The 11,366-nt window shown below is 33.3% G+C and overlaps 1 protein-coding gene across 1 annotated transcript; it reads left to right on the top strand.

The window, feature by feature from the left end:
• Window positions 1–890: 890 nt before the first annotated feature.
• LOC124416550 (actin-related protein 5) lies at window positions 891–4,123 on the top strand. Its single transcript, XM_046897726.1, has 7 exons — window positions 891–1,129; window positions 1,196–1,510; window positions 1,583–1,863; window positions 2,149–2,367; window positions 2,538–2,839; window positions 2,925–3,105; window positions 3,351–4,123. The coding sequence occupies exons 1-7, from the start codon at window positions 1,027–1,029 to the stop codon at window positions 3,969–3,971; spliced, it is 2,022 nt and encodes a 673-aa protein (XP_046753682.1). The 5' UTR covers window positions 891–1,026; the 3' UTR covers window positions 3,972–4,123.
• Window positions 4,124–11,366: the final 7,243 nt, after the last annotated feature.

Raw genomic sequence — 11,366 nt, 5'->3', positions numbered from 1 at the left:
GACTTTGAAAAGTGCTGCAATAAATTCTTTCAGGCCCTATTCCGACGTAATTTTGCGAGAGGAATCGATTGCGCATAGTTTGGAGTCGTTGCGAAAGGTGCTGATAAAGCGAACCCCTGCACGCTCTCTCAAGCAAGCACTGGTAAGCATTCACGTATGAATGTAGTGTACGCATTACGGACGACACAATTTGTTATTAGCTATTCCGGAGAAATTCCAGCATAGATTTTCCTTGCATATCAGGAAAACATCTGAGCCGCGGAAGTGGCACAAAAACTGGAATTAATTCATCGATTCATTGTGATTTCGATCATGTGTGTTTAAATGCATACCGGCTCACCTGACAGAGCAAGTTAACCACAGTAAGGTGGTTGCCTAAGACTAGGCACTCAACGGCAACCAAGATTTGTTTGCCTCTCATTGGGCGCCATTGAGTTCATCAGTAATGGCGTTAGAGTATAGGTGTACTACCTCGGAAGAAGCATCGTGTGTACAGAAAATGTAGCACATTGCTCTCATAACCTTCATTTCTTACGATTTACAGTATACCATTGATATTACTCGATAAATAACAACACATATTTATTATGAATGAAATCCTCATGCGGTAATACATTGTAATTATATACTTGACTCAGTACATCTTATCGTATGTTTATTAATTTTAGTTACTTTTTTCCATTCATTAACTGAACTTCTAGTGATCTGAGGTCAAAATGAGCAGCTGACAATGAGAAAAAAACAATCGAGGCACAGCGAACCGCAAATTGTTCTGTTTAACACATATTTATCATGAACTGAGATTTATTGGTTATGCGTATCTTGTTTTTACAACGTGGTGTGATATACGTATACACATTTGGCCATACACGCAATGTGCATACGAGTGAAGTGAGAACTGATCTTGAGCAAACATGCGCGTCGCGCAAAGGATTGGGTCTTAGATTAAATTTTTCGGAATATTGTTTCCGTTTCTCCGCCTGCCGCATCAGGGAACAAATAAATAGACAATTCAATTGAGAGACAATGGAAATATTGGAATTGAAAGATGTGAAGACCGTACCTGATCTAGTTTACGAATATTCGGCGAAAGTAAAGAACGATTCAACGCCACTGATCATAGACAATGGTAGATACATACTATTAATATCCCAAACGATCGGACTCTTTTTGTTACTACACTTTATTATCGTAGGTTCGTACAATTGCCGAGTTGGCTGGGCAACAGAAAAGGAACCACAGTTGATCTTCAAAAATTTAATAGCGAAACCGCGCAAGGAACGTGGTAAAAAAGATGGTGAATTGCAAGTGGGCAATGACATAGTAAATATTGAAGCAGTTCGTTTTCAACTGAAAACCCAATTCGATCGTAACATCGTAACACATTTTGAGGCACAGGAGCAGATATTTGACTACACATTTACTCACATGGGAATTGATACCGAAGGTTCTGTGGAACATCCAATTGTCCTCACCGAAGCCTTTCTAAATCCCAATTACTCGAGAAATTGTAAGCGCCAAATGACAGTTATTTTTCATAATTTATCAGTCAGGCTTACAAATGTCACGAAATTTGTTCCAGTGATGGCAGAGCTTTTATTCGAATGCTATGGAGTACCTGCTATATCCTATGGAGTTGATTGTCTCTTTTCGTATCACCATAATAACTGTCCACCAGATGGTCTAATCGTCAGTATTGGCTATCACACGACTCACATCATTCCAGTACTTGATGGAAAAGTCGATCCTATTAAAGCGAGGAGAATCAACATTGGTGGTTATCATATCACTTCTTACATGCACAGATTACTTCAACTCAAGTACCCGGTGCATGTCAATGCAATAACGCCAAGCAGAGCAGAAGTACGTCAATTAGAGAAATCAGTGGAAGTTATTCCCATTATTCTTCTTAACCCCTGCGCCCATAATGCAGTATTCTGCTGATAGAATTGACTCACTGAGATACCATGTTTCAGTTAAAGTTGTTAAAAGTTATTAATTGACTCATGAAATATTGACAAATTTCAGGAAATGTGATTTTAAGATGATATGTTGTTAGGCATAAATGCTTGGAGGCTGATTCTTTGAGCTCACATTAGTATAAATTTCATCTATAATTTTAATCATTCAGTAACTTGGGACTTCTAGGAGCTTATTCGTGACCACTCAGTAATTGCTTTGGCATATCAAGAGGAAATATCAAAATGGGCAGAGCCAGATTATTATGACATGAATGTACTCAGAGTACAATTACCATATGTGGCTCCAACGAGCACACCTGGTCTAACTGTAGAACAGCAAAAAGAAAGGAAACGAGAACTTGCTCGACGATTGATGGAAATCAATGCTCGCAAACGGGAGGAAAGGGTAGGATACATATCTGTATTGTACAGGAGACCGTGTATTGGAATGTCAGAGCTAACGTTACTGAGAAAATCAAATTCCTAGAAAATTTGGTGTACACATGCTTCATAGATAATTTATGGAAACAGTTAATATTGCATTATCTTAAATTTATTAGCTGTGTTATCTTTCAGTTAGCTGAGGATGAGGAACAGCTGAACCAGCTAATGGCTGTTCAAGATCTCCTTGAAGAAGGGGAAACTGATGAATTTGAAGAAGCACTAAAATCGTATTCTCTATCGAATGAAGCTGATTTGAGTAAAATGATAAATAACTTACAGGCTAAAGTTGAAAGAACTAGACAGAAAATAGTAGCAGCTAACTCTCATGAAGAAAATATTGTCATTGAAGAGCCAAAGCCAAAAGTAAAATCAATTCTTCAACCCAAAGATCAGCAAGATTTTGATGAATGGATCACTGGTGTTAGAAAGAAAAGGTATTTTTAAAATAGTTGCTTTCATCAAAAAATAATTATCTGTAACAGGTGAACAATAACACCTTCTTGCTTTTTATTATTGTAGGCAAGATATATTAGACAAACGACTCGCTAAACGACAGCGAAGGCAAGATATGGCAAAACGAAGGACCGCTGCGGCACAAGAAAGAATGAGAATAATTAGTCAGTTAGCAAGGAAGGAGAAACGTGATGACGATTTTGGTATGAGGGATGAAGACTGGGATGTATACAAAGCCATTAATCGAGTGAGTTTTAAAAGATACTTTACACGTAGTGAGTTACACTTTTCTTGTAGTTTTAACTCTACAACATTGCTATATTCAATTCCTGAATTGTAATTAATGTAATTGCAGAAGTTGGGATGATAAAAAATGGTCATTTAACATAGCACTTCTTCATTTTCATACAATTTGAATGATAATACTACGTAATTATCCATTATTCCCTTTCTTTTTTTAAAATGTGAAATTGATATGGAAGCCATTTTCAGGAAGGAGGCGATTCTGACTCCGAGTTGGAACAGGAAAAACTTCTTGAACTCGAAGATGTCCTGAGACACCACGACCCCGAGTTTGATGGTGCCGGGTCTTCTATCCCGTTGGTACCTGGAGAGACACATCAGCTTCACATTGGTGTGGAGCGATTGAGAGCTCCAGAACTATTGTTCCAGCCATCCATGATTGGATCTGTAGAGGCTGGTATAGCCGAAACTATTGAATTTGTCCTGAGAAATTATTCAGAAGAAAAACAGAAATTTTTGGTTGCTAATATATTCCTCACTGGAGGATCAGCAACTTTTCCAGGTCTTCTTGAAAGATTGAAGCGAGAATTGAGAGAGATCAGGCCTTTCAAGTCTAGTTTTCAAGTAAACATAGCAAAGAATACTAGCTTAGATGCGTGGTATGGTGCAAGGGATTTTTCATTAAATGGTAACCTTTCTGAGTATTTGGTGAACCGTAAAGATTACGATGAAAAGGGAGGTGAGTACTTGAAAGAGCACTCTGCAAGTAATACATACACTCGGTCACCTGATCCTCTTCCAATTCAAATTCCACCAATTGCTGGGCAGATTGTCGTAGAAGAAGCTATAGTCGATGTTGAGATGGAATGAGAGGGACCCTTATAAATCTGTTACACATTAGTAATTAAAAGACACAACTGAAATTGTAGTTTGCAATTCGAAGTGAACTTTCACAGGAAGTGTGTTATTTATACTTTTGTGATTTTAAATTTGAACTATTTAATAAAAAAAACCATGTTCAATTATAGATTTAAAATGCATGAAAATTCTTCCTCACACTGTTTTGAGAAGATTATACAAATTTTATGTACTGCGTAGTGTAGGTATAGCCGCAAAATTTCTGATCATAATAAATATTTTAAACACCCATGATACTTTACAGCTAAATTAACATTTTTTTTTATAAAAAATAATTGAAACAAATCAAAGGTACAGTTACGTCACTTGAATCTTACGCAGTAAAGAATACACAGTGGTGTTGTCCTCGGTCCTCTCCAAGATTAATAACAGAAGCCGATCGAACTCAGTTGAGAGTTTATAGTACTTGAGTAAAAGTTGGGTAATATAGAGGGGGGAGGGGGCAATCATTTGTCTATGGATTTCTACTTTATTACACGTTTCTTTCACTCAAGATATTTCGAACAAACTACATTGTAGCTTGTTCACCTATCACAATTTACATTTTCGCTTGGACTTCACCTTCCAAAGACAATTATGCAACTATTTTTTTATTTTGTTTTTGGAGATAATTATATCAGTTTATAGTGATTTAGGTGGCCTAGTAAAAATTGTGAAAGTTATCCCTCACACTAGCATTAGTTCACCTACAGCGGCCTCAGTGTAACTCTCCAACCTAGGTCCACAGCTTATCCTAACATCACAATGTAATATACTGAAAATATCAGGCCCACTAGGCTTTCTATAGCAATGCTACATGTTCAATATCCTTATATCAATTATTCTAGCAGTAAAATTGTATAAGGAGCCGATTCTTCACATTTGCTACCATATTAGACAATCTATATAGTTGAAGGTACTTCACGAAAGAAAAATTAGTTGAGACAAATTAAAAAAAAATGTAGTTACATTAATAAATATTAAAAGCGTTACATGACGAAGTGGTAAACTCATACTACCATGACTTATTGAATTCGTGCGTGACTTTCAGATTTTTAAACACATTAAATCAGCTTAATTCACAGCCATATAACGCTCTTGTGGAAGAACTTCCGTATGCAGTGGCATTGCAAATCATTGTATTGAAGTAAAACATGCGAGAAAAGATAAAAGTTCCTGCTTCACGCGTAGCACTTCGTGTCTAATTTGATTAAAACTGTATCATTTCATCTCATTTCGAAAACCTTGTCAAGGCCATTTTATTCTCATATATTCAAGCAAAGTCTACTATAACAGGAGCCTCCTCACCGAAGCCTGGAACATGTTTCATTTTGAATTCAAAATCGTTTATTTTAAATCAGATTCTGAACCCGATTGAACAGTCTAAATTCCGTTTATCCGATTATATGAAATTATTCAATGAGGTAATTATTTTAACTCAATTTAAAAAAATATATAAACACAAAAAAGGTAAAGGTCCAAATTATGGCAGCTCTTATATTGGTGTCTGTTTATATACTTTACAATACAGACTGACGTAATAAAAATTTTTAAAGTGGCTCCAAGCTACAATAATACATATATTTATAAATATCAAAAATTCGTTGAGATATTACATAAATCCAATGATATAAGAAGCACTGCTTTAGAATAGATTCTTGCTCGATAACACACGGTCATGTTTCAACAGAGAGCGTTTGAAGAATACATTAATGATATAATCTTTTTGTGCGTTTGAATAATAAAGTCATAAGCAAATGGTATATAAAAATGTCGATGGAATCATATAGTGTTGATCAATAATTCAAATAGAACATGTTTAATGCCTAGGCAGGTGAAATTATCGTATTTGTCTGAATATAAGTCGACCTTCAATTTTAAGATTTCAATTCAGGGATTTTTCTTATAAGCCATATATAAGTCGAATATTATGAGACAATCATCTGTTATCACAGGCGTATTTGTTAATTAATATTGCATTTTTTGCATACCAATAAAATTTGAGCATATTGTGTAAATATCTCGGTTTTAATTTGTTTATACCTCAGACTGATGCTATTCGAAAAAATTGTAGTTTGAGTTTTGAAGATTTATGATTTTATTGGCAAATTTTACAATTAATCCATAAAGAAGTTTTTGTAGTCGACAAAGCAAATTTTCAAAAAAGTCGAGTACGAATTTTGAGAAAAAAATCGGTTAGCAAAAACCTCTATATTCAGATCAATACGGTGCGATAAAAATGACTCACGTAATAGTCCGTTATTAACATTTACTATATTGCCACTGCATGAAGTCTTAAAAACTTCTACGCATTCAACTTAAAACAACAAATCTTAGATTAAATAATATTCTTTATAATTATCACAGGGTGAGGTCGCTGCAGGCTAACATTTTGCTAATTTTTCAAACGATATTTTCCATTAATTCTGAAACTTTAACGAGAGGATGCGATGTAGTATTATTGTAAAGTTGAGGTAGAGTCCAATTTAAAGAATAAAATTTCTTTTCGTTTCTTTTTTTTCTTTTTTGAACGTGCCAAAAGTGAGGGAACTTTCGTAATAGTAAGCTTAGCTTCCTAAGTAAAAGTATATGCTATATTATTATTAAATTGTAATAATAATGTGATAATCATAATAATTGATAATTAGTACAACAATGGTTAATGTGTTATAATATAAGGGGTGTATGTATAGTATTTATTATGGTGGGTAAGGAGCGAGTGACAGCTATGTACAGTACATACTTGCCTCAGTTGTACCATCTTTGAAATGGTACCTTTGATCATAATGTGATCATAATATTTATATGTATAATATTATTGTTTACACATAAAATAACTATTTATAATATGTATATATCAACCCAGATATATACATACCTCTGCAGTATGTACGTAAGGATGTGTGTTAGCCAGGATATGTACTGTGAAACTATTTCAAGCATCACTTTACTGCTATATAAAATTTACTCGTTTCTTATATTGATACTCGTTATCAGTTATGGTACCTATCTACTTACTCATTGTCATTATTAATTAGATAGATTATTTTTTAGACAGTTTTAATGATACTATTTTTTTTATTACAATTATAGATTGGTTATTAATATATATGTTCATGTATATATGTATATATATATATACATATATGTATATATACATATATTTGTATATATGATACTGCGGCTGGTTGATGGTGTCGTTTGTTCATCGGTTGCAGCGTCGCTCGAGGGTATGCAAGCTCATGGCACCCTGGCTCGTATTGAATCTCTCTAGTGCTACTCTATGCAGGCCTACATAAATCTTACGGTAAGCATGGTAAAGCTCTATAAAAATAACAACTATCCTACGTAAACATATTACAAAAATAAATGGCATTGTACTCTGTTAAAGAAGCAAAATAGTACACACACAACATCGAGCGACGCGACTAATCTATCCTCATATTATTTCCTTTCGTTTCTTATCTTCTCTCTAACAAAAGTATTGTAGTGTTTCTATACTTATAACGCTGCACACGGAATTCTCTTCGTGTAATCTCTGTCTGGATGGCATGTAGTATCTGTCTCTATACTTTCACTTAGTTACGTAGCAGGTAGTCATTGGGATAGTTATGCGTTTGTCGATTTTATGGATAGGGCGAACCTACAAATTGTGAGAATCGCCCAATTTTTAATTATGATCAATGTGTTTGGGAGACAAAGCTTTTCTGCCGGGAAGTATAGGAATTCATGGACATCTGTGAGTGGCCACTGTGTATAAACCAATACTGGACACTATATACGAGGCACAAGTAACAGTCGTTTTCTCTCAAGTTCCAGGAGGTCGTAGTTGTAAAAAAATTTTTTTTTTACTCCTTTTTCATGTTTCGATATATAATTTATTTTTCTTCGATTAGTTTACAAAAAACTAGGGTGTATCGACTAATAGAAAGATTCATTTTAAGGAGGCTCTAACACTTTGGTGAAGGTAACTCCAACGTTTTCAAAAAGTTTAGAAACTTAAGTTACAGTTGAATAAGCTCCTCCTTAATTTCCAGATTTTTGTAACTGCAGCGTTTTTGGAGCGATCTTATATAATTGATTATATTTTGTGCGATTTGGTCGATAGTTTTGTCATCATATTTGGTCATGTTTTTGTTTATTACCCACTTAAAAATGATTTTCTGGAATAAAAAAATGTTGACTTTTTAGTTGGAGAAATTTTCTGAGGTGTTTGAATTGAAGTATTCTTTCAAATTAATTGAATTATACAAGCATATGTATTTCACACCAGTTGAACCTCCTTAAAAATATTTCTAATAGGTTTTATGTTTATTTTATATCAATGATGAAGCTCAAGATCCGTGTCATAAAAAAGGTCTAGAAGTCAAAGAGAAAGAAGGAAAAACAAATAGCATATATCACATTTTGACTTGGGAAGTTTCAAACTCCCATATTTCCTCATATTGATATCCAGGTGAGGTTTAAACTCTAAGATTTTCCATCATTATTTTTTCATACGATGCCTCCTTACACCTTGCTTTGACTAGAAAACAGCTGTTACATGTTTTTAGTATCTCAGTTGCCATATAGTTGTGTCGTATTATTGTTGACAATGTATTGCTTTAAATAAAACTTTGTAAATATCTTGTTATTTCACTTCGGATGTAAACTATGTACAAACTTAGCTTTCACGGTTGGAAAGTTGAATTTTTTGCCTTTCTTGCTTCTGCGATACTTTAAAAAGCTTACAGCGACTTAAAAACTCATTAGAAGCAAGTATATTAAATAAAATATTTATATTTCACAGAGCAAATAGTTAAAAATAAATAATTGTTCTTCTATTAACAAAATCTCCAACATACTAATCTTGACCTTCAGATATAGCTTTAAAAGCCTTTCAGAATTTCTTGGTCCGAGTGCTCTTTATAAGAAAGGACCTTATCTTTTCTTTTTTTTTTATTAAAAATACATATTATTTTGATGTTTGCCAGAATAAAGATTCCTAGAGATTTATTATTAAAATGATCAGTATTACCAAATATCTTCCAACCACGATGTGTGTGTTTTGGATGTAATTAGATAAACGTGTTACCTAAAACATTTTCAGATCCGACCAATTAATATGAAAATTTAGGTAGTTCTACTACTAGCTACATATTAATAATAGATTATAACGTATATCACTAGCTAGGGTCTGCGTGGGCATGTCCATATAGGCTTTAATCACAGCATAGTAGTACTTTGTCTTATAGAGCTGCACATTGACTAGCCAATATAAAGATCATTCATCTTCTTTCTATATTCATATTCTTACTTTTGCAAATTTTATGATCCAGTAATCAGTCTTGCCAGATGACTCCATCTCTCATGGAATTGAAAGCCTTGGCCATACACACGCAGTTTGCAACTAAATTGCCGAAACAGACCTAATTGTTCGAGGCACACTAATACAAATTTTTTTTATAGTTACTCAAAATTACTTATTGATAAATAGTAACAAGTTATTGTACCAACTCACTACCCAATTAACCGCGATTAATATTTACGGGCATTCTCGCGATTGTCATGGCTCCTCTGCTTGTTTTAAGCCGTGTTAGTTATTAAACTAAGTCTAATAGTGTTCAAATTAACAGCCCCGCCATAACATCCTCATTAATTGATTTTATATACATATTTTCTTTACAACAAGCTTCGATATGTAGAAAATAAGTACGCCTATGGGACAGAATGAAAGTTCAAAGTCGTGGTATACCAAGCTAACTTTATTTCCTTATAGGAATATCCTTTTCGTTTTGCGAAAAATATTGTATACCCACAGTGTGCACAAAGAGAGCCCATGAAGCGTCTAAAGCTAAAGAAACCATGACTACTCTGTGTACATCAGCCCCACTAGTATAGAAGTGTCAAGTATGCTACTGAATGAACGTGTGTTCGTTTGTGTGTTTAAAAGTAATAGTAGGGTGTCTACCAAACACCTTCGGTAGAGACCAAAAATTCTTGCTTGGTCGATTAGCTACACCGCTTCATGAAATTCATTTTCTTTTTGACATTAAAATAGTAAACCAATGTTTCAATCTTGTAGACAATAATTACTATCTATATCACAGATTCAAGTGACTAAAACTCTTTAAGAATATAATATAAATATGTATGATGATATTTTTATTATGTAGTCGCAGATGTGGTATGTTAAGGGAAAGTTAAAAGAAGCGTGCTGACGTTATGGAAGCGACCAGTTCTTTTTTAAGTCAGTTTATGCTAGCATTCAAAAAATCTTTTCAAATTTATATCATATTAATATTAAAGAAATATATTACTTAAATCAAATATTGAATAATCAGGCAAAAAATGAGTCGTTTTGGATATTCTTTTTTTGACATGGACACATGTAAAGAAAATTTCGAAATAATTATATTTAGCTTGACTTTTATTCACTGATATTATTCGAGCGTGCTTACATATTTTAATACTTATTTATCAACTGTTGTTATCAATGATATTATTATTTATTTTTCATAAATCATAATATTGATTTTCACTGTTGCAGTTTTTGTCGACAGTTGATTCCATAGGAACTAAAATATTCGACCATCTTTGACCAACACGAAAATATCTGGAACTATAAAGATATAAATGTGTTCAAATATATAATGGGGACATTACGTTTTCAAGATAAAATTTAGCCCATTATTTTGTGAAAGATACGTTTCACGTTTTGGATAAAATTATTGACGACCTTAAGCAGTGCAATGTACAAAATATGTATGTGTGTAGAAAATTAACTTTAAGGCTAAACAGTTGGTTAACTGAATGTATTCCAAATATATCTATATGATACTTTCAACAAGTAAAACTTCTGTATCCAAGTTGTTTATAGGTGCTATGGAGATAATGTCGCAAAACGCAAAAGCAGTGCGAGTAAAGTCTAATAAAATTTACTAGACTATCCGACACTTATACAAAATAATAAAGCAATCTATAGTCATTGTTAATTTCTCTTATCGATTTCTTACATCTTAAAAATAGAGTAGAATTTTTGACAAGTTTAAATCTGACTACAAAGTTTTGACCATATTACTCTGATACACTGCTCAATCCATTCAATAAGTGGAAAATTAATAAGAGGAACTTTTAAAATTCTTAAGCATGTAAGAGTCGAGCTGATAAAAGTATTCCGAAGTTAAGGTTTCTATACAAAATTTCCGTAATAACAATTTGACTTTGAACAAGAGTTGTATTTAAAGAAAAAAAAATTTCTTGAAACATTAACAATTATTATAATAAGGCCTTATTCGTAGATCTCGTAGTATGATATAAAAAAAATGACTACTTTTTTATTTACACGTTACCCTTTGTTTAAATTTAATCGCAGATTGCTAAAGTATA

The sequence above is a fragment of the Diprion similis genome, chromosome 2, assembly GCF_021155765.1.
Source record: "Diprion similis isolate iyDipSimi1 chromosome 2, iyDipSimi1.1, whole genome shotgun sequence".
NCBI classification, from domain to species: Eukaryota; Metazoa; Arthropoda; class Insecta; order Hymenoptera; family Diprionidae; genus Diprion; species Diprion similis.
The sequence above is the reverse complement of the archived record's forward strand: the minus strand, read 5'-3'. Positions and strand labels throughout refer to the sequence as shown.

What these genes read in the sequence shown, in the direction of transcription:
- LOC124416550 (XM_046897726.1), top strand. Translation starts at nt 1,027, where the DNA reads ATGGAAATATTGGAATTGAAAGATGTGAAGACCGTACCTGATCTAGTT. An exon ending in TCCCAATTACTCGAGAAATT is followed by an intron (nt 1,511 to 1,582) that starts GTAAGCGCCAAA and finishes AATTTGTTCCAG; the next exon opens with TGATGGCAGAGCTTTTATTC. An exon ending in CTCGCAAACGGGAGGAAAGG is followed by an intron (nt 2,368 to 2,537) that starts GTAGGATACATA and finishes GTTATCTTTCAG; the next exon opens with TTAGCTGAGGATGAGGAACA.